The sequence below is a fragment of the Capra hircus genome, chromosome 22 (assembly GCF_001704415.2).
Source record: "Capra hircus breed San Clemente chromosome 22, ASM170441v1, whole genome shotgun sequence".
Classification (NCBI taxonomy): Eukaryota; Metazoa; Chordata; class Mammalia; order Artiodactyla; family Bovidae; genus Capra; species Capra hircus.
Window position 1 is genome coordinate 11,592,108 of NC_030829.1, and position 25,850 is coordinate 11,617,957.

A 25,850-nucleotide genomic window follows, 5' to 3' on the forward strand; every position below is an offset into this window, starting at 1 on the left:
ACATAGATTAAACGAGTTGTAGCACAGCTATTAATAAATGATCACTCTGAGTCGTTTGCTCTGAGCCCTCGGCGTGAGTTCATTAGGACAGATCATCTGGTCTTTGGAACAGGAAGATCTTTCTCTTGGCATAGCTTTCCTGGTACATGTAGGCAGACTCTGAATGTATAAATTCAGAAATTTATTTTACACATTTTGTTTTTTTTCATAGGAATTCAAAAAAAGAACTAAATGATATTCGATTTGAATTTACTCCTGGGAGAGGTGAGGCATCAAAATCAAAACATTGAAAACAAAATAACTGCTCATTTGTCATTTGAAGAAAATGTGTATGAATTTTCTGTCCTTTAGGTATATTTTCCTCTTAAAGGGTGATAAAAATGTTCCTGGCCTAAAGGTTGAGGGTACGTGTGAATAAAATAGAAACACAGTTTTTTTTTGTTTTTGCTTTACAACTACCTAATTTAGAAAGTATAATACAAGCAGTAGTAAATATAGCTCCAGTTTACTATGGCAGACGTTGTACTAAGCAGCATCTCATTAAATTTTCAAAATGGCCCCTCAGGAAAGATTATTGTCCCCGTTGCATAGATGATGAAATTAAGGCTTAGAGAGAGTAAAGTAACTGTTTACAGTTCCCACAGCTGAGAGGAGGTGTAGTTGGACTTCAGACTCGGATCTGCCAGTGTGCCGAATTCCGTCCCTCATTACTGAGCATGTTTGTACTTGACAGTAAGGAAACAGCAAGGCTTCCAGTCCCCTCCCTCCCAGCTGAAGCCGAGCCCCGTCACGCATAGTTTCTGTCCATGAACTTCTCCCAGGGACAAGGTTTATAATTTTCTTTCTTACCTTTGTTACTCAGAATTCGTATTTGTAAAATGGCTCACAGCTATTGGGTATCTGTCCTGTGTGCCAGGCTCAGTCTGTCCGCTGCCTCGGTCTCATGAGCAGCTCACTGAAGTGCCGAGAACGTGAAAACAAATGCACATGTACAGAGATGTATCTGATTTCTGTCCTAAAGCCAGGCAGAGTCACTCTTTAAGGTCCTCATTCACATCACTGGTCCTCGGCACAGCCCCTCCCCAGAGGTCCTCTTGTTCCCTCTGGGGGCTTAGTGCTCAGGCCTTGGGAAGGAGTCAGTGAGAGACGAGGTTAATTGATGGTACTCTCTCCTCCTCTGTTTAGTTTCTAGTTGTATGCCCACAGACTGTATGTACTCAGATAGTAAAACCTGGGATGACTGGATGTGAAGGAAAGCCTACCAGAATACAGAAGAAAATGATTTTAGGGGAAAAAAAAAAAGAATTAAAAAAAAAAAAACTAGGAGTGTGATCCCTAAAGAAAAGTGATTAAAATTTGTTTTCTTAAGGTTTAATTGAAGGGAATACCCTAGTGATCCAGTGGTTAAGATTCAACACTTTTACCCCCAAGGGCACACATTCAATCCCTGGTCAGGGAAATAAGAACCCACAAACCTCTCAGTCTGGCAAAAAAAAAAGATTTAATTGGGACTAAATCATTCTGTGTTATTATCCCAGGAGATGTGCCACACGCCGTCCCATCCCCAAGCTCACAGGGCTGGGTCCAAGGTTGCCCTCAGCCTAGCAGTTTCTCCTGCAGCATCACTGTCAGGCGCTCTGCTGACAAAGGCAAGATCCCGTCTAAGGCATGCCATCATTAGAATGTTATCTTTACACTGAGCTGATACTTGCCATCTGGTTGGTGGATCCAGGTTCCATCCTCTAGCTCGACCTCTGATAGTCCCTCACTTGAGGTAATCCTAGTGGTAGGAAAAATCTTTGTGTGGAAGAAGGCACCCCCCATCCCCCCCCACCACCACCTTGGGTCTTTGGATTTAGCAGCGAGCTTTAGTCTGGCCGTGCCGGCACCTGCTTTGAAAGTTAGCAGGGACATGCATGCACAAGAAAATGGAGCGCTTTCTTCTTTGTCTTTGCAGATACAGCAGAGGGTGTCTCTCAGGAGCTCATTTCTGCCGGCCTCGTCGATGGAAGGGATTTAGTCATAGGTAACTACTTTGTGCTTTGCCCTTGTGCCCTTGTCTCTCTGCCTATATCCTTAGGATATAGAAAATCAGGCCTTGATTCTACTGAATAGGTCAAATGGTTCTAGGAATGGTTCTTGGCTTTGTTGAAATAGGAGGTGTTGGGGGAGAGTTCCTTCCTACAAAAAAGAAAAATCTCACTTCTGAATTTGCTTTGTTACCCCCAATGATAGTGAGTGAAAGCTTATCCAGGTCTCTGGGAGATCATAGAAATGATGACAGAAGTCACAAGTTAGAGTAAGCTTGGCCATATCTAATCCATTATGGAGGATGCACTCTCTCCTTGGGCAGCCAAGAGGTAAGAAAAAAATCATCACAGATTTAGTCCTAAAAAAAAGCAGGAAGTAAGAACAGGCACAGTCAGGCCACAGGTACATGTTTCTGAAGGAAAAGACTATGATGTAGGACAAGTCAGCAGACTTTTAAAGGGCTAGATAATAAATAGTTTAGGCCTTGTGAACCATGATTACTTTACAATATTGTAGCAGTTTTTGCCATACATTGGCATGAGTCAGCCATGGGTGTACATGTGTTCCCCATCCTGAACCCACCTCCCTCCCCATCCCATCCCTTAGGATCATCCCAGTGCACCAGCCCTGGGCACCCTGTCTCATGCATTGAACCTGGACTGGCCATCTATTTCACATATGATAATATACATGTTTCAGTGCTATTCTCTCAAATCATCCCATTCTCCCCTTCTCCCACAAAGTCCAAATGTTTGTTCTTAACATCTGTGTATCTTTTGCTGTCTCACATATAGGGTCATTGTTACCATCTTTCTAAATTCCATATATATGTGTTAGTATACTGTATTGGTGTTTTTCTTTCTGGCTTACTTTACTCTGTATAATAGGCTCCAGTTTCATCCACCTCATTAGAATTGATTCAAATGCATTCTTTTTAATAGCTGAGTAATATTCCTTTGTGTATATGTACCGCAGCTTTCTTATCCATTCGTCTGCCGATGGACATCTAGGTTGCTTCCATGTCCTGGCTATTATAAACAGTGCTGCGATGAACATTGGGGTACACGTGTCTCTGTCATTTTTATACATAGTTGGCTGATTCCCATTCTAGGGCTTTCTGGCCCGTGAATAGGCAAGTCCTACCTCTTAAACTGGAGTGTCGTTCCTTAGTTAATACGGCATCTTAAAGAAAGTTAATCTGGGGACTTCCCTGGTGGTCCGGTGGTTAAGACTCTGCACTGCTGCTGCAAGGAGCAAGGGTTCAAGCCCTGGCCTGGGAACCGAGATCCCACATGCCACACAGTGCAGTCAGAAGAGGTGAATAAATACAATAAAGCAAAATAAACTTTAAAAAAAAAAAAAAGAAAGTTAATTTGACAATGGTAAGATTTATTTGTGCTACTTGGACTTGTATTTTAAAACACCTCTTGTTTAGGGAGCGATTTATCTTTCTGCTTACATTTGGATTGTATGTAGGAGATTGTGAACTACTGTTTAAGTTGTTAACATGGTTAAAATGTGGATTTACATAACTTCTCATTGTTTTTATGATTATAGTGGCAGCTAATTTGCAGAAGATTGTGGAAGAACCCCAGTCAAATCGATCTGTCACCTTCAAACTGGTATTCATCCCTTCTTTCTTGTTAAACTGTCTCACTTTTACATACCAGCAGCCTCTGCAGACCAGCTTCCATATTCCCTGAGTGATGAGAATAATCAAGTCTGGTGATTGTTTAGCCTCCCCATGTCCTGGGCTGATGTCTGTCTTCATTGGCCTCCCTTCCCCCCTGCCTTCCAGGAAGCCTCCTACCCGAGGCCCTCAACTGTTTATTCTCAAAACAGATTGTCAGGCTGATTCCCCCTTTGTACCTAGACTCCACCTGCACCTTTATCTGCCTCCTGTTTGTATCCCAGGGACCTTTCCCCAACTTCCCTCTCTCCCATAATCCCCGTGTAAGTTTTAATTATTACCTGCAGTTTTGTTTTGTGAATAACCACAGCTTCTCATTTTGTTTGGTTCTTAGGCATCCGGTGTCGAAGGCTCAGATATTCCTGATGATGGTAAACTAATAGGATTTGCCCAGCTCAGCATCAGCTAAAACACAGCCCTGGAAGAGGCAGCCGAAGGAGATTCCACACATGCGTGTCTCTGTTGCTTCTGTTGGCCTAAACCCAGTACTGCCAAAGAACCCAGCAACAAACCTCCCAGCTAGGAGCTTTAGAGGTCTTTCTTTAATGTTTTTCCTGCCATCATCCCTGCTTTTTCCCACAGGGAAAGAAAAGTTGGATCACCAGTGGCCAGCATCCCTTTTAAAGAGTTCCGTTAGTAAACTTACTGCACGCATCCCCTGTCTTCCTCCATCTAAGAAGTGGCCCGGGTGCCTCAAGGCCCAGGAGGGAGGTCTGTCAGCTCATCTTGCCTTACTCCAGTGATGGCGCTGGGTGGAGAGTAGCAGCTCTATTGGGCTTCCTCATCCTGCTTGTTCTCCCACACCGGACGGGATGTGGGCATCTTGGGATATCTCTTTACCACTGAAGTAGCAATTAAAAGTTGATTGTTCAGCTGGAGCCCAGAGAATTTAGTTTAGTGATTTTTTTGTTTTGTTTTGTATCTGATATGAATTCTAGCAACCTTCGTTAGGAAAAAGCACAGCCTCAGAAGGAGGCAACCTAAACTATGTTCTTGTTTTGTTGATGATGTTTCTAAGCGTTTTGCTGAAGCTGCTCTCAGGCACCCCTCTTCATTACTTGCTCCAGAAAGGGTTGCTCGCCTTAACTTCAGCTGGTGCAAAACATCTGACTGTAATCGAACTTCAGCCATCGGACCCTTCAAAGAGGAACTTTGGACTGTTTTTAGGGGAAAAAATCACGTAACGGCTTATAAACAAGAGTTACCCCAGCAGTGGTGTTTTGAACAGGAAAAAATCATAACTCATATCAGTGTGGAAGTATTTATTTCAAATCTTAAACAACTGAAGAAAAACTGCTCCTTGATCCTCCCATGAAAATCAATTTGCCTGGCCTCCGAGTCATGAGGAAATGCAAGGCTGAGATTTCTACAGCAATAAAGGAGACTTGCCCTAGGCCAAAGAGGCCTGCCTTCTGACCCCTCTCCTGCACTGACCCTTAGGAGGGGCTCCACACTTCTGTGTGCTGAACCTGACCCAAGATGGAACGTGAAACCACATGTGCCGTGACTTTTAGGATTTATGAGTAGACAGTGTTCATTTGATTTTCTACAGAAATAATATAAATTATTCTTTAGGTTTAAAAAAGAGCACTCGTAATGCAATATGTGAATCACCAGTGGGGTTGATTTTTTTTTTTTTTCCTACTGTTTCACAGTCAGCCTTTATCTAACTGCAGATTGTCCCTAACAAGTTTTACAAATGAAAGAGATCCTCAATCTGGCCTTAAAACAACACAAAAAGATGGGCTTTGGCCCCATGGAAAGAGGAGAGCTGCCTCTTACAGAATCAGTTGATCCCTTTCTATCTTTGGTCTGTGAATAACAAGATTGCTTTACCTAGTTTTATTTTGGAGCACCTCTGAAAGCTTTCCCCACAACTAACTTGTTACAGTTTTAATTTCATTCTGAGCTCGTAGTTTTAACCTTGGGCTTTCTTCACTGGCCCTGGATACAAAGGCATGTTGGGAAAGGGGTGGGTGTTGGAGAGGAAGGGAGGGGATGGTTTGGGGTGAGAGGGTTGAGAAGAAAGTAGATCAGAGGATCAGATGCCAGAGTCCTGGCAGGATTGGTGAAAGGAGGGAGCCTGTTGAGCCTGGAGACAGAAGATTGATCAGCTTGATGGACAGATACTTAGCTTTTCTTTTTTCTTTTCTTAGAAGAGAGTTGAGGGGGAAAGGACAGGAAGGTAGGAATAAGTTTATGGAAAAGATATAGTGTCCCCTTTGGCACAAGACTAGGGCTTACCTTAGAGTCTGTATTTTCGTTTCAAGTAAGCCCTTCATAGTCTGCTTATTTCTGAATCCAGAGGGTAGTGGCATCACTCTATTCTAGTTTTATTTGGAGGTGATCAAAAGCCCAGGCTGGAAGTAAGCAGCAGCCCATCTCCTTGTTCAGTTTCTCCTGCTGGCCATTACCTGTGAGCTGCAGTGGGACAGGCATGACCTTTGAACTGAAGTGGGCTGGGGCTTTCTCTTTCTTTTCCATTCATCTTTTGCCCTGGTGGGAGTTAGGAGCCAGACACCAAGCCCCAGGACGTGTTAGTTCCTCTGCATGATGTATGGTGTACTCCCTTTGCTGGCGTGTACAGTGATGCTGAAAAGAAATGAGTGAACAGAAACTTCGCCGGTGAGACAGCACGTGACCTAGTGAGCAGTCTCGCTCCTTCCTGGGAGTGGCGGTCCAGGATACACCTCTCTCCCTAGATCCCTAGGATCTCCTGGGTCCTGGGGTAGGGACTAACTTAGCACAAGGTAACATGTGCCAATGCTATTTGTAAAACGTATGGTCTTTCTAAATGATTCATGGATTTGTTTGGGATTTTTTGCTTAAGTTGTGAACCAAATCCTAGAGCCAGCTGACACTCTTAATAATCTGGAGGGCAGAGTAATGGTGTATCAATAAATGGAGGTTCCTCCTTATGACATATGCTAGATTATGGAAGATGTAAAATATTTGACTTCCCCTCCCCCCCCCTTTTTTTTGGACTTTGTACTTTGCTGCATGTTTCATTCATTTTTAATCAATAAAGAATAAATTGTCTGTGGTGGTGTAAGGATGCTTCACTTTGGTGACTGTTCATGGGAGCAGCAGGAAGTGAAAAGGTGTATTAATAAACAACGTAAAGCCATTGTACAAATAGGGAAGCTGAAATCCCCAGAGAGAGCGATCTGCTCAGGGAAGTTTGTTAGGGTGGCATAAAGAACTCCTCTCTTTGACCTTTTCTGTTTACCTCTGCCCATGCTATTGGGCAAGCTAAAAATACCAGATTCAAGTCCTTGGGAGTCCCTTTTGGAAAGTTCAGAGCAAGGCTGAACTTGTTCCCATTTCTCAGCCTTTCTTCGCCTGCTGGGTAAGTAACTCCTGCCCCAGAGGTGATGTTTGAACCTTGACAGGACTGCTTTGGGGTAGGTCCTGGTAATTCAGGGCTCAGGTCCCAGGACCTTAGGAATTGATGGTATCATAGCTGATTGAATTTCCTTTTAAGGTAAACGGGTTGTGGAGACAGAGGAGGAGGTGCTGACTACTCAAAAGTGACCATGGTGTATGTGGGGGTCAGGGCAGGGGCAAGAGTAAACAAAGCCTCTCCACTTGCCCATCATCTTTAGCAAGATCAGGTCTTGTCCAGAAGCCGGGTTCCTCACCTCTGCCTACTCGTGTTAGCAATGCTCAGCGCCACAGTTCATGGATTCCTCCTGTGGATCAGCTCACCTACCCTACACATTTTGTAGTTTTGTTTTTTTAAAGTAGACTTTTTCTTTCAGAGTAGTTTAATTTCACAGAAAAATTGAGCAGAAATTTATACAGCGTTTCCATATACCCCGTGGCTCCATGCAGGCACAGCCTCTTCCACTGTCAGCATCCTGCCGCAGAGTGGTACATGTGCTGACCTGGTAAGCTTACATTGGCTCTTCATCATCACCCAAAGTCCATAATATACCTTCCAGTTCTCTTGCTGTTGTGTATTTTATGGGTTTGGACAAATGGATAATATGTACCCATCATTATGATCCCACAGAGAATAGTCTTCCTGTCCTACAAGTATGCAGCCTTTTCAGAACAGGTTTTTTTCACACAGTTATATGCATTTAAGGCCTCTCCATGCCTTTTTGTGGTTTGATGGCTCATTTCTTTTCAGTGCTGACTAGTATTCCGTGTCTGGATATACCACAGTTTATTGATCCATTCACTTGCTGTGTGCAAGTTTTGACAGTTACGAGTAAAAGTGCACTAAGCTCCTTTGTTCATGTTTTTGTTAATATGTGTATGAGTTTCAGCTCGGTTGAGGAAGGAGCCCCCTGGCGGATTTTATGGTAAAAGGAGTCTTTTTCTAGGAAACCGCCTACCATCTCAGGCGGCTATGGCGTTTTGCGTTCCCACCAGTGACAGAGTTGCTTTTGGTGCACGTGCTCACAGGCACTCGGCGTTTTCACAGTTTGGGGTTTGGGCCATTCCACTAGATGTGTGGTGGTGTCTCGCTTTCATTTCTGATTCCCTGATGACTGTGTTGAGTATCTATGCCCCTTTTGCCATCTGTGAATACTGTTCGATGAGGTGTCTGTTAGGTCTTTTGCCCACTTTTTTTTAAGATTTTTTTTTTTAATGAGGATCATTTTTTTAAGTCTTTATTGAATTTGTTGCAATATAGCTTCTGTTTTATGTTTCGGATTTTTTTTTTTTTGGCCTCAGAGCATGTGAGATCTTAAACCTTCCTGACCAGGGATCAAACCCACACCCCCTGCATTGGAAGGCAGAGACTTAACCACTGGACCACTAGGGAAGTCCCTAAAGTACTTTTAAATAAAGGTATGTATATTTTTTTTAGAATACTGTTGCACACTTAAGAGACTATAGTAAAAATATAACTTTCATACTAGAAAACAAACTCACTGTATTGTGTCTAGGTATCCCAGCAGCATTTGTTGAAGAGACCGTCTTTACTCCATTGTATTGCCAGTGATCTTTTGTCAAAGATCCGTTGAATCTGTTTTTTTCTGGGCTGTCTGTTCTGCTGGTCTATGTGTGTGATCTTTTGCCAGTACCGCACAGTGAAGTCAGATGTTCTCAGTCCTGCACCTCTGTTTTCAAATACTGTGTTGACTGTCCTCAGACTTACCTGCCCTGAGCCTCCAAGCAGTCTGTCAATTGCAGTCAGATTTTCTTACTGTGGTGCTGATTCTTGTGGAGTCTGAGTTTGTGGATTTCTGCTCCAAGAAGTTATAATTCTCTGTATTTAACTTTCTGGCTCCAGTCTGAGGGATAGCAGTTTGCCCTGTGACCTCATCTCTGATGGATCTAAAAAGAATTGTTGATTTTTCAGTTTGTCCAGCTTTCTACCAGAAACAAAGTGACAACTCTAAGCTGTTTACATCCTGGACAGGAAACCAGAACTACCACATGTTTTTATTTACTAGAGTCGTTCTTAGCACTTCCCTGGTAGTCCAGTGGCTAAAACTCTGAGCTCCTAATGCAAGGGGCCCAGGTTCCATCCCTGGTCAGGGACCTAGATCCCACATGCTGCAACCAAAGCTGTGTGCTGCAAGACATGGCGCAGCCAAGTAAATATTCAGAATCATTCTCAAATTTGGAAGAGATTTGAGACACCCTCCAGTGCATCCCATTCGGTGATGTCTGAGGAGTATTTTCCCCTCCTGCACCATTTGTACAAACACCACCCTCTACCCCACGGGCAGGCGATTGCCAGTGACTGTGCATCCATTCAAGTTGCGCTACTCCAGTGATCAGAACGCTCTTCTCTTTGGTCTTAGCAGTGCCATTGACTGAAGACAGATGCAAGGAGAGGAAGAGGAGAGAGACAGGCTGCAGGTTCTCCCTTAAGGGCTGGAAGCAGTCCTGTCCTACTCCACAGCCTCCCAGAAGACAGTGAGGGTGGCCAGACTGCTGGAGACGCCAGAGAGCAGCACATGTGCTATCTGGGAGCTCATCCTCCCAGGTCAGCGAGACCACAGATCCCTGGGGCTACAGTGTTCCTGGGAGGACTCCCAGCTGTGGGCTTTGAAGCATCGTGGGGAGCCTTTGGCAGACTGGTTGGGGTGGGAGAGGGGCAGGGTTAAGAGAACAAGTAATGTAATCAAAAACTTAGAACTGGGGGAACTGGGAGTGCAGTGAAACCAGTGGAGTTTGGGGACCTGTAGTTAAACTGTGGAAGGGCTTTGGTTGAATCTCACTCTTCTGTCAGAGCGTCCTCATCATTTATCTGTCTCTAGTTTAGGATCCTACACTAGGAAGTGGAACACTCCTTAGAGACCATCTAGTTGGAGCTGTCCTTTTACGCAGATGCGGAAATTGAGGCCAGAGGGCTAGAAGGGGCAGACGGCGGATCACAATGAATCACTGGTGCTACCTCCTAACTGCTACCTCCTAACCCCATTCCCTTTGGAGCCTTAGAGCTGAAAGGACCACAGAATCCTTTCCCTGATCAGACAGAAGAGATGACGACTGAGCACAGGCTCCTCCTATCTCCACCTCAGTTTCCCCCACAAAGGCTGAGCCCCAAAGTGAGTAGTGGCAGCTGGTAGCATCTGCTTTCTTGGCAGTTCATTCAAGGCTGTGCTGAGGACAAGAACTTGCAAGGGAGCTAGGTGAGGAAGCAAGAGGTGGGGCTGGCGACAGTGGGGAGCCTGGTGGGAAGTTTAGGGTAGAGGAGGGGGCAGAGAGACGTGTCCTCTTATGCAGGGTTGTGGATGCTTGCTCTCCCCTCCAGCATCTGCCCTGCCTAGACCCTCCCTTCATACGGACTGAATCACAGGCCACAGGTACAGGCACATTATAGCCAGGGCTGCTCTGCACAACCTTACTGCCTCACATTCTCTCCACCCCTGCACCTCTGCTCATCTCTTTTCTTAAAATAATTTAAAACAGACTTTCCAGGGACTACACAAACAAATAGGTGAATGTGAGTATGACACCCAAGCATGTATTTTCCCCTAATGGTCTATTTTGCCCCATCATTCTGATCCGCCCATAATTAGATGCCTTCCAAGCCCAGGGTCTACCTGTAGTAAGACCCCCAGGGTAGAAAAAAGATGGGGCCATTCATCTGTGAGAGGTTCCTATAAGAATCCTGACCTGCCACCTCCCATGCTGTGCCCCGTCCTAACCTAGACTCCAGCAAGGTTATAGGAATGACCCCCAGATGGGGCTCCCCAACTGGGGTGAGGCTTTGTCCTTTGATGCTCACCGAGATTGCCTGGGGTGGTTGGGGCTACTCTGGAGCCGCCTGCATTTGTTTTTTATTGTGGGAAGGTGTTAATGGTTTCTTCCTTGATTAGGTAGAGATGAAGATGCACATGTTAGCTGTGCTGCTGAAGGGAAAGGCATGTATGCCCTTGGTGGGTCTCCTGGCCTTACTATTACCCTTGGGATGACTGGTGTTGCATACCACCACGTGCTGGGGACCCTGCAGGAGACAGTAAGGTCAGGGTCATGAGACCAGGGTGGTTGTACTTCTGGCCGAGTTAACATGCAGTCTGGTCCTTGCTGCTCTACTGCCATGTCCCCCTCTGTCAAGTAGAGTAGCAACTGCCCGGCAGCATTGAAATTACGCTCAGAATTTGGATTCTTTCACAATGGGAGGGGTTTGCACTGGAGTGAGTTGTAGAGGATGGTGCAGCTAGAAGGAGTGTGGTCCTTGTACACCATGAAATATCTGACTAGAGCTCGCTGCTGTGTGCTAGGCCTGAGAAGTTCCTTTGGTATTACCTTGTCCCGCAGTCCGTCAAACATCCTCAGATCCTCCAAGCCAGAGTGGACTGTTTTTTCATCATATTCTGTCATTCCTAGACCTGAGCTCAGGAGCAGAGGTGTGACAGGTGGAGCCACACAAGGCTGGATTAAACATTAACACAGCTGCCACCATTACCCCAAGCGAGCTGCAAAGCTAGCTGGTAGCCCCAGCTAAGGAGCTGGTGCCCAGTGACCGTGGCTCCCTTTGCCCAGGTCTTGGCTGAACTGGGCAGCTTTGGTCACTTCCAGGTGCAGCTGCTGATACTGCTGAGTGTGCCCAGCTTTCTGACCACCTTCTACATGTTCACCCAGGTCTTCATGGTCCTGGACGAGGCCCACTACTGTTCAGTGACCTGTGTCAGGAACCAGACTCTGAACCTGAGCGCGGCTGAGCAGCTGGCCCTGGGCTTGCCCCTGGATGCCGCAGGCAGTCCCGAGCCCTGCCTCATGTTCCAGTTGCCCCCGATGGTGCCAGCCTGGAGTACATCCTCAGCCACAGCTTCAGTGAGACACAGCTTTGCGAGGCGGGCTGGGCCTATCCCGAAGGCAGGCCCTTGTCCGTAGAGAATGAGGTAAGGCCGCACGTCAGTCTGACTTTCTAAGTGTTTTGAGTCAGTCAGCTGCTCTGCCTGCTGCTCTGCCCTCAGTCTCTGGTGTGACTGCCTCTGAAGCTGCCCCTTCACCCCAGGCCTGAATGACCATTGTCATGCCTGTTTTGCTTTCTGTCCTCTGCCTGTCGGCCCATCTCATTCTCCATCCATTCCCTTTGTCTGGGATGTTTGCCCATCTGTCCATTCATCTCTCTGTTTTTATCTGTCCCTCCGCCTGTCTGCCCCATGGCCTTTCCTGCCGCTCCTGTCCAACTGTTCTGATGCCTTTCTCTTTCCTAGGTTTGCATCTGCCTTCCCATTTGCCTTTGTCTTCCAGTCCACCCCCTGTGTGTCTGCCCACTTACCTGTCTTCCTTGTTTAACTAATCTTGCAGTCCTACCCCTTCCCTGCCCACTCGTCTACCTTCCTGCTTGCTTGCCTTGGAGTCCTTGCCTTCAGCCTTTCTCTCTCAATCTTTTCCTGCCTGCCTGCCTGCCCCTGAGATGCTGGAGGCCACGAGGAACTCTAGGACTTGTCCTGCACATACCTGAGCAATTGCTTATGCTAACTCTGTTCTCTTAGGAGGGGCCCCAGCAGAACAGTAGAAAGACTTTCCACTCCAGCCACCTCAGAGCAAGAAGGGTTGCTTCCCAGACAGTAGGGCGGAGCACAGAATAGGGAGATGACTTGACAAGGGCAGCACACATGCTTCCCAGTGAACCTGGGACTCATTCAGGGCACCCAGCAGCCTGACGTCTGTCCTCCTGCCTTCTTCCTGATCCTCCCGCTCAGTCCACTCACAGGGGGAGTAGGTCACCTTGAACTCTGCTAGCCCCTGGATCTAGGCCAGCCTGGGTTTGTCTGATCCTCAGTGCCCCTTCCTTCATCTCCTCAGTGTCTCACCGATGGTAGATCTGATCTTCATCATCCTAAGATGCTGTGTCTGCCTTGACAGGTGCTCATAAACTCGCTGCCCATCTAGCCAAGTGTCACCATCCTTATAGCTCAGGCAGGCTTCCAGAGTGCTCAGAGCCAACCCTAGCTCTTGTTCACAACCTTTGCTGGACTGTTCATGGAATTGTCATCCAACCAACAGCTCCTGAGTTCTCAGTATGTGAGGCACAGTCAGAACAGAGGCACTGTCAGAACAGAGGCACCCTGTTCACCTCTGAGAAGACCTGGGCTCCTAGTAGAGGGACAGAGGCTCAATGAACTCCTTGGCTAGAATTCGCTTCTTCCTGGGGAGAGAATGGGCAGGCAGCTCCCTGAAGGAGTTGGTGTGTGAGCTGGGTGCCCAGGGACCAGAAGAAGGTTAATAGGGAAAAGGAAAAAGCCTTCATAGACAGAGAATAGAAAAAGAAAGGCCTGGTAACAGGAAGAAGGTGATGTGTCAGGAACTTGGTTTGCCTGGGCTAGGGGTGGGCAGGTTTCATGGGACAAAAGGGATGCTCTCAAGGACTAAGGGCCTCTCTCTCCTCAGTCACCAACTTAGTCTTTGCTGACCCTGGTGTTGGACCTTGGCCCTCTGGCCCTTCCCTGACATGTTTCCACAGACCCACCCTCCCAAGGATTGCAACTCCCAAGTGAATGTACGCTTTTGGTACTTTGTGCCTCCAACTACTTGACAACCCCAAACTCGGGCCCAGAGTGGAGCTACCTTGTGTGAGGTGTCCATCCTGGCTTCCAGTCTACAAGCAGGGGTAGAAGCTACAGTACAAGCTACGCTGACTCTGGGGACTTCTCTGAGCTGATATCCCAAGTTTCTTTATAACCAGCAGCATCACATGCAAAGTGAAATACAGATAATCCAGATTTGAGAAGAAAAAAAAAAAATTTCCTTATAAGCTGTGTGCTCGTGAATGACAGAGTACATTTCTCCTTCTCAGCCTACCTGTCCAACGTTTCCTGGGTGCCCATCCTTGGTAAAAGAGAAAATGACTCCCAGCCCTGTTCACACAAACCTCTGAACACAGAGGTCACTGGACCATCAGTGAATAGGAAAAACAGTGAGGTCTGTCCTGGAACCACAGAAGGAAGGCGTGCAGAGCAGAGAGAATAGCCATTTCTAGGGTCTGGAACATGAAAGCCCCTGGCCTGTGTGAGCAATGCTAACATACAAAGCGGACTGGGAAAAGACAAGAGCCAACTCTTAAAGAGTCTCAGATACCAGTGCTAAGGAATTGGGACTTTCTTCCAGAGACCAGTGGGAGCCATTGATGGTTTGGAACAGTGGAAATGAGACTTGATGGGTTGTGCTCCAAGAAATGGGGTGGGATTCTGCAGTCCACCATGGCAGGCCCCAGACAGAACTGTCTACCGTAGGCATCAGGGCTGGGGAGGTTGACACCTGGTGTCCCAAGTTGGAGCTGTCTTCGTCTCGTTTCCATCTGCAACATGACACCGGCACATGAACTGGGGTTGGTCTTGGCACCTCTCCAAGCCTCTCTCTTCTGCGAAACAGAGGGAATAATAAGCCTACATGGAATTAGAGAATTTGATAAGATAGGATTAATGAATGGTGTCCACTGAGCAGAGGAGGCAGCCTTGGTGGAGTCGCATGGCTTGGCACTCGCGTCTTCAGAGCATGAAGGGCCCTTGTATCCGAGACGCCTATGTCACCAGCTGTGTGCTTCTTGGGCCTCACGAAGCTGTGTTAGTACAGCCTCAGCTGAACTGACTTAGCACAGCCACTTTGCTACCTATGTTGTACGTGTTAATTCCTTTTATCCTATCAGGTGGTACTAAGGAACCTGTTTCATCTTCATTTGTACATGGGAAACTCAAAAAAGACACCAGCAGATCAGCTAACAAAGTCACACAGAATGACTCAGCAGACCTTTATTCATAATTTTTTATTTTAAACAATATCTAACTACAGAGGCGATCTGTGGTGGCGAGACAAAAAAGCAAACAGGACAGAACTGGGTGGAACACCAAGTTCCAAGTACCCGGTCCTGCCACACTTCACTCTCAGGAGCAGTCCACTCATCATTTGATGGTCACTTAAAGCTCTTACAAAATTAACAGTTGTCCTTCAAGACAGATGTAGGAGCAAAACACTATCTCCTGAATTGGTTAATTTTGGGCTAAAGATTAGGTAACTCATGGAGATTGGCTTCTCAGCTAGCTGAAGGTATTGATTGGTTCCTTCCTTCCTTCACTCACTCATCCTTTCACTCAGGAAACATTACCTTAGCTTTCCCTTAGTTTCACTTCCTGTCCAGGGCAGCAAAGATGTCTGAACTCACTGCCATCCAGCTGTCCAACTCTAGGACCTAGGACCAGCTGCTGAAGCTATGTATAGTAAGTCCAGGATTGTTGCTAGAATTATGTGAGATGATGCATGTGAAACATTTGGCATAGTACCCAGTCCAGAGAAAGCACTCAGCACGCATTAATATTGTGAAGTTGTCTCCGTGAGCTCTGGAGGAGAACTCACCTGTCATGATCCCCCTGCGCACACTTGAGTATGGAGCTGAGAGGTGTGCAGGGGGCACAGAACTTCCTTGAGGGGCACACAAACGGGGGTCAGTCACATGCCATTGTTGTGTGTGCACATGCAGTGGACGTGTGTACAGATCTATATGGACACCCATATGTTCTTCAGTTGGACTTCCAATCTGTCCGTCAGGTTCTGTGAGTCTCCAGGTAGGCTGTCTCCCCTCCATCACCATGTGTGTACAGGGTTCATGTTCCTGCATCCTAATCTCTTTCCTTAAGGGATGTGTGAGGGCTCCTTAGGGTTCTGATTGCCCGAGAATGATGGGAGTTTCAGGGGGATTTTGCAGTCAGTTGGGAAAAGTCTGAAAGGCCCAAGCAGGTCACAGGGGTGCCGTAGTTACAGGGAAGAGGCCCCATTTGTCAGGAAGAAGCAGTTAGTGACTGTCAGGGTGTTCCCAAACCGTGCATCCGTAGTGGGTCAATAATTTTATATGGTATCTCCAGGCCAAAAAAATGCCTAGACGATTCATGTAATAAGTAATTTGATCCAAACAACTTAAGAAGAGGGACTTCCCCGGCGGTCCAGTGGTCAAGACTCTGCAATTCCCATGTGACCCTTGGTTGAAGAACTAAGATGCCTCATGCCGTGCAGTGGGGTAAACAAACAAAAACCATCAACAGCAAAAATAAAACAGAAACAAAACTTCAGAATTTATATACTAATAACTCAGTAGCTGTTTAAAAAAATACACAAAAGAAAACATTTGAATTTCATCCTCAAGTAAGTGCAGTTACTTCCTAATAGGATATATTGGCAACCACACATCGCAGTCCTTGAGCCCTGTGGGTTTCACGTGGTTTTTGCTTTTTCCACAGCACTTGCCAAAAACACAGCTTTACACCGATCACTGAAAAGAATTGCGTGAACCATCTGGAGCTGGTAGTTGGATATGAAACAGATGTTGACTGTCACTGTTTTTCCCCTTAAACTTCTATGTATCGTGTCGTGCACTCTGAGTTCACAAAGCTGGTGCCCTGGGGTACCTTGATACACAGTTTGGGAACCTGCTCCACTTCTGTCCTGAGAGGTTTGTCATGCATGGTCTAGCTGATAAAAGGCTTGCCTTAGCTACCCCTGAGCTCACATCTGCCTGTGTCTACCTCATTTTAACATGGTCTATGGTCGGAAGCATCTGAAGGAAACCTCAGTGTATGTGGCTGGGCTCCTCACTGGGGTGCTCACCTTCGGGCCCCTCTGCGACTGGTAAGAACCTTGACCAGTTCCCCCGACCCAGCATGCTCTTGGGCTCCTGGCCCAGAGTTTTGTTCTCCCCAGGGCCCCCTCTCACCAGTCTCCAGGTAAGGCCCTGTCTACCTGCAATGGGACTCCCAGCTGGGGCCATGCACCTTCCCACAGACAGAGCACCCAGCAAAGGGCTTGGGGCTGGGTCTCCCTTCCTCTTTCCCCTCAGAGAGATTCACTCCTCGACCTGCCCCTTTGCAACCCCAGGATTGGCCGCAAGGCCACTCTCCTGGTGCCGCTGCTCCTCTTTGCCATCCTCGACATGAGGCCAACCTTCATGCCCAGCTTTGAGCTCTACATGGTCCTGTGCTTTTCTGTGGCCACAGCCGTCCCTGGATAGACCTTCAGCAATGTCACCCTACGTGAGTATCTGGGCCCTGAAGCCATCAGCTGCAGAGCAAGGCCATGGGGCCTGCGTGGCCACACTCCCACGCTGCCTGGGGGGCCCAGTCAGCTCCATGCCCCTAAGGTGATGGCACTGGCACGCCCCGAACTGGACCAGGACCACAGCCCCTGACCTGGTGGCATCTCACGATGGCAGGGAGTGAGGGTGGGGTCCAGCCCAGCCTCAGCCTCTGCCTGCTTCCAGCTACAGAGTGGGTGGGGCCCTCGTGGAGGATCCAGGCTGTGGTCCTGGCACAGTGCGCCTTCTCCCTGGAGCAGATGGCTCTTGCAGGACTTGCCTGTGACATCCGGAACTGGAGACTCTTCCAGATTGCTGGCACGGCACCTGTCTTTCTGCCCTTCTGCTTCTGGTGAGGAGATATTTCCCAGGCAAACTACCTCTTGGCTGGTGGTGCATGCAGAGAGGTGTCTGGGAGAGGGAGCCTGTGAGGCCTGTAGGGTGTATGTGTGCTAGGACAGGGGGAAGTTCAGGCCCCAAGGTCACAGCCATTCCTGACCCACAGGGCCCTGCCAGAATCTGCACGGTGGCTCCTTACCTGGGGGAGGGGAGAGGAGGCCAAACAATTGATCCAGAAAGTGGCCTTGATCAACAGACACAAACTCTCCTCCCAGCTCCTGAGCCAGGTACTTGCAGCACTGGGCCAGCCCTGCCTGATGGGACCACACAGACCGGCCTGCCTGGCCCCTCACTCTGCACATCCCTCCCAGCTGGCCCCAGAGAAGACCAGCCCCGCAGGGAATGCCCTAAATCTGTTCCAACACCCCTAGCTCCGGAAGGAGACCCTGATTCTCTTCTACATCTGGTGAGTGGACTCAGGGCCCACGGCCCTCGCTGAGGCCTAAACTAAAGGGCTGCCATGTCTCTGTGGGAGGTAGCTGTCTGGGTACCACTGGGTCGCTTGCTGGCTGTGCTTCTGTCTCCTGTAGTGGCTCCTGGCCAAGGCAGTCTCTTTTTCCGAATGCGATGGGATCTCATCACCTGGCACTGAGAGGGACTCTTGAACTCTGCAGGTTTGTGAACAGCCTGGTGTTCTGTGAACAGGGAGGCCTGGCGTGCTGTGATTTATGGGGTTGCAAACAGTTGGACGCGACTGAGCGACTGAACTGAACTGAACTGATGTTCTATGGCCTGGGCCTCAAGGTGGGGCACTTTGGCCTGAACATCTACCTGACACAGTTAATCTTCGGAGCAGTTGAGGTGCCTGTCTGCTGCTGCAGCATTTTATAATGGAATGGATGGGCCGCAGGTAGAGTCAGTCGGGGACCCTGGTTCTGGATGGCCTCACGTGTATCACCATCATTTTCATCCCAGCAGATACCATGGCCTCTGCCCACACCCACCCCTGCTACCGAGACCCCTTGTTTCCTTTTCAGGAGTGAGGGCTTCTCTGGGGCTTGGGTGCACAAGGGGTGAGGAGTTTAGGAGGCAGGGACAGGGCCCAGGGGGTGGGCTGGCCACTCTCCCTGTGGCTGACGGCAGCTTCCACCAGATCTGCCTGTGGTGGTCACTGTGCTGGCTCTGGTGGGGAAGTTTGCCTTGGCGGCTGGATTTACCATCTTCTACGTGGACTCTGCTGAGCTCCTCCCCACTGTCATCAGGTAAGGGTGGCGGGTGCAACCCTGACTCCTCTGCTCCCAAGACCCTCATTTTGACCATCCCTCCTCTGCCCTCCCTGGTGTTCCCCACAGAACTTACAGGACTGGCTCTGGGGCAGCAGGGCTGGATGGGGTCCAGGGCTGGATGAGGTCAGGGGAGTGCAGAGGAGAGCAGTGGAGGGTAGATACACCAGGGGCCATAGCCTGGCCTTGGCAGGACTAAATACTGTGAGTCCAGGTTTGATGAATGGCTCAGAAGGAAGTCTGCAGTGGGAGTGGGGGGTGGTCAGGAGGTGCAGCCTTTGATCGGAGACTGGATAGGTGGGCAGGAGTGCAGCCGGCAAACAGAAGGCCTGGAGGTGGGAGAAGCAGGCCACATCGTAGGACCAGGAGAAGTGCAGGTTGATGGGGTGGGAAGGCTGGGTGGACTTGAGGAAGCCTGGGGACCGTGCACGTCTGGGGGACCAGATGAAACATCGGGGCTTTCCAAGGACATGAGCTGGGGTGGAACTGTGGGAGGAGCTGGGGTGGACCCAGAGGAGGCCAGGTCCGCTCAGCTTCTGCCGGCCTTCCCACAGGCAGACAGGCATGGCGCTGGTGGACATCTTTTCAAGGATCAGGGGCATCCTCATGCCACTCATGATCCTGCTGGGCGAGCATCGCGTGTCCCTCCTCGTGCTCATCTATGGCAGCCTCCCCAGCGGGGCCGGCTTACTTGGCCCTGCTGACAGAGACACGTGGCCAGACCCTGAAGGACACTGTCGACGACCTGGAGCAAGAATCCTGACCACAGTGAGGTGCTTGCTCTCTCTGAAGCCCAGGACCTCACATCAGTGGCCCCTCTTCCAGAACGCCAGATCTCTACTTTACCACTTGTCCATTGTTGCAGAGGGAGCCCTCACAATTCCCATACTTTGGGGAGGAGGTGGCGAGGAATGAGGACAGTTCCTAGATAGCCAATGATGACCTTCTGCTTCCTCCAGCTCTCTGAAGGCAGTGCTCTCAGAAAAGGATTTGGAGGCCTCGGGAAGTATTTCCAGCCCAGGGTAGCCTTTAGAGCGGCACTTAGCTGTATGACTGTGTCTCCAAAGCTAGACCTGCAGCAGCAAGGAGCTGCCTAAACACTCCCCTGTAAATAGCTGGACCTGTGAGCACCACCAGCCTTGCTAATGGAGGCAGTACCCTGTGAGCTGGCCCCAGAGCCAGCCACCCACTGCCTGGCCCAATCTCAGAAGCATCCTAGATGGGCCTCCCTCCTTTCAAAACCATGCTCATCCCCAAAACCACATCCCCAGTACCCTGTTCTGGATTAGAATCTTGGGTGTGTCTTGGCTTTAACTTGTTCTCTGACACTCTTTGGGGATATGGCTCCTCAGATCCCCTCCATCTGGGATTCCCCCTGTCCTGAAAACATAGTCAGGCCCAAAACAGGACAGCTGAGTAGGGCCTCTCCCAGCCCTTGAAGTCATGGGCCCATCCAGGCAAGTGGCAAAGGGAAGTTTGCAGTTCCTCCAGTGGCTGGACCAGGCCTGAATGGATAAGGTGGGACCCACAAGACATTTGGTCTAGCTGAGAGGAGACTGATTCAGTCAGAATCAAAGCTTCAGGGTTGCCTTCTCTTCAGAGATTCTCCTTTACCTGCCCTTCACTCAGGACCAGTGGCGGGGAGAGGCAGGACGTGGTTCTATCCCTCTCTAGGCCCCTCTTTCCTTTTGTTTTCTGATGCTCTGGCTCTTGCAGGGCCCATGCAGGGTAGGAGAAGGGGGCAGAAGTCTTCTTACTTGGTGGCCACTAGTGTTGGTTCTTTTGGGATTTGCAGTGAGTAATCATCAGTCAGTGGCCCTGGGAGGCTCCTACAATTAGGCTTTCTTCAAGAATATTCAGGGGTTCTCAGTGATCACCCCAGGACCTCTGCGTTGCTCCTTAGTATGAACAAGATGCTGGCAAATGACTCCTTGGAACCCTACTTCATCTCCTGCCCCTCCCAGTGGATCCCCACATTGTATCTCTTGGGCTGGCCTCCTTTACAAGACAGTCCAACTAGCACAACCATAGCAGCACGTTAGCCCAACTGTCCGCCTTCTTTCTGCTTGCATCCCAAGAGCTGGACACAGCTAGAGAGCATCACACTCGTGGCTCTCTTCTCTGAACCCACAGTCACCAGCACTTCCTGAGTCTTCAGCAACACCTTGTATTCCTACCAGCTTTTCAAGTCAGCTTGTTTTCCAATTCTCACTGGTGGCTATTTCTCAGGTCCACTCTGCTTGTCCCCCTTCCTCTTACCCCCTACCAGATAGCTTCTCATCCTCCTCTCAGAGAAAGAAAAAGCCATCCCATGGCCACTCCTCAAGTTTCCCACCAGGAAAACTTTAACCTACACTCTCTCCTCCCCTGGGTGGGGATCTGGGAGCAGCTGAGCGGAGCATCTGTTCCTCCCTTAACTTTCCTCTCCATTCTTCCTCCTTAGGCCTGGGGATTGGGGGTGAGCAAGTGGTGCCTGGAAGGATGGGAAGATTTCCCACAATGGAGGTGGAGCCGTCATGGGGGAGGCAGGTGCTCTGGGTGTTGGACACAGTGTGCATGAAGGCATGGGGCTGGCTTATGTGGAGATTTTCCCAGTCTGCCTTGCCCCTTCTGTCCCTAGGGCCCATGGCCAGTTGTGCCCCAGTGGTGGAATGCTGCTCCCCTTCATCCTACCCAATCCCAGGACCTCCCCACCCCATTGTGACAGTGCTCCCTAGACACCATGGAACCCAAGGGTTCTGCTTCCAAGGGTCCGGCTGGGCCTGGACTGTGGTCAAGTGGGCCCTGGCTTTGGCTTGTGGTCCTGTCTCTAGGGAGGAAGGGCTGGGAGGGTGTTGAGGGTTTCGACTATGATGACACCCAGCAATTGTGGGGCCGCATTCTCAGTATAGGTGTTGACAGGAGCCTGCCGGACCTTGACTGACTGTGGGAAGTCTGTGGAAGGAGCAGGCTGCCCTCCCAGGAACCGTGAGTTCTAAGATGTGGCATCTGGCCACTTCCTGTCCTCAGAAAGGGGGCTGCTCCTGGCTGTACCTCCCTTGTCCCAGGCCTCAGTTTCCTCTTTTTATATCGGGAACCAGTTGCTGGGGCCTGTCCACCTGGTGGGGGACCTTTGGGAACAAGTGCTTCAGGTTCTTGCAGACTGTCAGGCCCCTGTTGGGCATTCAGGTGATGCTCAGGGGACACTGAAGGTCACTCTACCAGAGAAGCTGGCTCCAGGCCCCAAACCAAATCTTTGTGAGCAAAATAAAAGTTCTCTCCATCCCTCCCTCCTTCACTCCCCTCTTTCCCTCCCTCCCTAGGAAGTCTCCTCTATTGTGTGACACCCTCTCCAACCTTACACATGTACACACTCTGCTAGTTTCCTGTTGCTGTTGTGACAGATTACCACAAACTTACTGGCTTTCAACAACACAGATGTATTATAGTCTTGCAGGTCAGAAGGCCAAAATGGGCCTCACTTGGCTAAAATTAGGTGTCACAGGGCTGTATTCCTTTCTGGAGGCTCTAGTGGGGAATGTAGTTCCTTGCCTTTTCCAGCCTCTTGAGACTGCCCACAGTTCCTTGGCTAATGCTCCCTTGTATCTACAAATCTTGCAATGGCTGGTCAAATCTTGAGAGATATGACTGAAGTTTATTCATTTTCACTGCTGCCTTGTATGCTATTAGAGAAAGATACCACAGTTTATCCATTCTTCTCTTGATGGGGTTTTTGGGCTCTTTTCCCCACCCCCCATATTTGGAATGTATTGTCATGAAAGTTTTGATACTCTTCTTGGATCATGTGTACAAATGTTTACCCAGAGTATACAAGTGGGAATAGAATTGCTGGGTCATAAGGTGTGAGGCTGGGCCTTCCCTAGTGGCTCTGCAGTAAAGAATCTGCCTGCCAATATAAGAGATGCAGGAGACACGGGTTTGATCCCTGGGTGGGGAAGATCCCCTGGAGGAGGAAATAGCAACCCATTCCAGTATTCTTGCTGGGAAATCCCATGGACAGAGGAACCTGGAGGGCTACAGTCCATGGGGTCACAAAGAGTTGGACACAGCACACACACACTCAAGGTGTGAGGATATTCACCTCTATGAGACAATGCCTAATTGTTTTCCAAAATGGAACCATGAATACTCCTGCCTGAAATGTGTGAAAAATGGATATTGGGTATTGTCAAACTTCTTAAATTTTCTCAAGCAAAGTGTAAATTATGGTCTTGATCTGCATTTCCCTTATTATTAAAGAGATTGAGCATCTCTTCATATGTTTGTATTTTCTCTTATTGAAAAGCCCATTCATGTCTTTTGGCCATTTCTCTATTGTCTTATCATTGATTTGTGGCCTCTTTATACATTCTTGATCCTTTTTATCCCCCCACTGATGCATGTTTGTTATATATTCTCCCAGTTGTGTGATTTTTTTTAACTTTACGATGTTCATTTTTGAGCAGTCCAATTTATAATTTAAAGGCTTTTTAAAATTATTTTATTTTTTTATTTTTGGCTCTGCTGGGTCTCTGTTGCTACATACGAGCTTTCTGTAGTTGTGGAGAATGGGGGCTACTCTCTAATTGCAGTGTATGGGATTCTCATTTTGGTGGCTTCTCTTGTGGAGCACAGGCTCTGGGCACATGGACTTCAGCAGTTGCAGCCCAGGGGCTCATTAGTTGTGGCCCAAGGGCTATCAAGTATATTTGCTTGTTGTTGCTCTTCAGTCACTAAGTCATGAGAAATTTAAGAAGCAATTCCATTTACCATTGCATCAAAAAGAATAAAATATCTAGGAATAAACCTACCTAAGGAGACAAAAGACCTGTACTCTGAAAACTATAAAATGCTGATGAAAAAAATCAAAGAAGACATACACAGACGGAAAGATATATCATGTTCATGGATTGGAAGAATCAGTATTGTCAAAAATGAGTATACTACCCAAGGCAAACTACAGATTCAATATAATCCCTATCAAATTACCAATGGCATTTTTCACAGAACTAGAACAAAAATATCTTAAAATTTGTACGGAGACACAAAAGACCCCACCAAATAACCAAAGCAATCTTGAAAATGAAAAATGGAGCTAGAGGAATAAGGCTTCCTGACTTCAGACTGTACTACCAAGCTACAGTCATCAAAACAGTATGATACTGGCACAAAAATAGAAATATAAATCAATGGAACAGGATAGAAAACTCAAATATATATATATATGTGTGTGTGTGTGTGTGTGTGTGTGTGTGTGTGTGTATATATATATATATATATAGGACTCCATCTAGTTAGTTTACACATCCATTACCTACCTATTTATTATGATTTTTGGTGAGATATTTATGTTCTTCTGTCTTAGCATTGGAGAAGGAAATGGCAGCCCACTCCAGTGTTCTTGCCTGGAAAATCCCAGGGACAGGGGAGTCTGGTGGGCTGCCGTCTATGGGGTCACACAGAGTCAGACACGACTGAAGTGACTTAGCAGTAGCAGCAGTCTTAGCAGATTTCAGTTATGCAATGTAGTGTTATCCACTATAGACACAAGTTTTTACATTATATCCTCAGGCCTATTCATCTTATAGTAGAAAGTAATTATTCTTTTACCAACCTCTTTCTTTTTCCCACTCCAGAAATCACTTTCACTTTAGTTTTCACTAGTCTGATTCTTTAAAAAAAAAAAAAAATCTGCATATAAGTGATAACCCTGCAGTATTTGTCCTTCTCTATCTGTCGACTAGTGTTAATGCCCCTGAGATCCATCCATGTTGTCACAAATGACAGGATTTCCCTTTTTTCTCATGGCTAAGTAGTATTTCACTATGTGAAATGACGTATACCACATTATCTGTATCCATTCATCCACTGATGGACACAGTGTTGTTTCCATATCTGGCTGTTTTTGTTCACTGTTTCCATTTCTGTCTTAACTTTATAATCTTTTTCCTTTATTTGGGTTTGTTCTTTTGTTTTTTTTTCTCTTGTGATGAGCATTTAGTTCTTTTATGTTCAGTCTTTCTGATTTTCTATTATAAAGCAAGTTAAAACTATAAATTTTCCAGAGTACCACTTTTTATATCACCTATAAGTTTGATATGAATGGTATAAAGTTTTATAATTTTCACTTATAAACATTTGTGTTGTTATCACTCAATTTTTTCATATTGTAAAATTTTTCATTATGACCTCTTTGACTTCTGAGATATTCAAAGTTTTATTAACTTAAAATATATATTCATAAAATTTTAGAAAAATATACGTACATTACATGTTCATGGATTAGAAGACTCAATATTGTTAAGATGTCAGTTCTTCCCAAACTAATCTATAGATTCAATATAATCTCAATCAAAAGCACAGCAAGCTGTTTTACAGATATCAGCAAACTGATTCTAAAGTTCAGATGGAAAGACAAAAGACCTATTAATAGATATTCCACACAGTAATAAGAAAGAACAAAGTTGGAGGCTTTTAAGACCTGATTTTAAGACTTCCTGTAAAGTTTTCCATAATTACAATACATAGTATTGGCAAATAGAATAGACACACAGAAACATGAAAGAGAATAGATGACTCCAGAAACAGACCTGCATAAATATAGCTAACTGGTCAAAGGAAAAAAAGGCAATCCAATGGAGAAAGGATGGTCTTTTCAACAATGGTATTGGAATAACTGGATGACCATATGCAAAAATACAATGTAAAAAATATTAATGTAAACACAGATCTTATACTCTATAAAAATTAATTCAAAATGGTCATAGACACAAAACTATATAAAACTTCTAGAAGACAAACTAGGGGAAAATCTAAAAGGTTTGGCAGTGAATTGCTAGATACAACAACAAAAGCAAAATCAATGAAAGAAAAAAATGATAAGTTGGATTTTATTAAAACAAACTTCTGCTCTGCAAAAGATGCTGTTAAGAGAATAAAAAGGCAAGCCACAAGCCACAGAAAATATTTGCAAAACATATCTAATAAAAGGTTTGTATCCAAAATATACAAATAACCCAAAGCTCAACAATGAGGAAGTAAACATCCC

The 25,850-nt window shown here is 47.2% G+C and overlaps 2 protein-coding genes across 3 annotated transcripts in view; both read left to right on the forward strand.

Moving 5' to 3' along the window:
* The window catches only part of OXSR1 (oxidative stress responsive 1), an 85,117-nt gene extending 78,357 nt beyond the window's left edge, over positions 1-6,760 (forward strand). For both annotated transcript variants that reach the window (XM_018038247.1, XM_018038248.1), the window contains 4 exons: positions 212-264; positions 1,958-2,026; positions 3,589-3,653; positions 4,056-6,760. In XM_018038247.1, coding sequence (XP_017893736.1) covers positions 212-264; positions 1,958-2,026; positions 3,589-3,653; positions 4,056-4,130 — 262 coding nt within the window. In that variant the 3' untranslated portion in view covers positions 4,131-6,760. The remainder of the gene's footprint in view (positions 1-211; positions 265-1,957; positions 2,027-3,588; positions 3,654-4,055) is intronic.
* On the forward strand, positions 9,264-22,707 carry SLC22A13 (solute carrier family 22 member 13). The gene is given in 12 exon segments (XM_018066630.1): positions 9,264-9,276; positions 11,655-11,927; positions 11,930-12,036; positions 16,662-16,759; positions 17,006-17,160; positions 17,388-17,553; positions 17,707-18,018; positions 18,317-18,420; positions 18,423-18,515; positions 18,691-18,802; positions 19,378-19,515; positions 19,517-22,707. Coding segments are annotated over 12 exon segments (1,641 nt in total). The 3' UTR covers positions 19,587-22,707.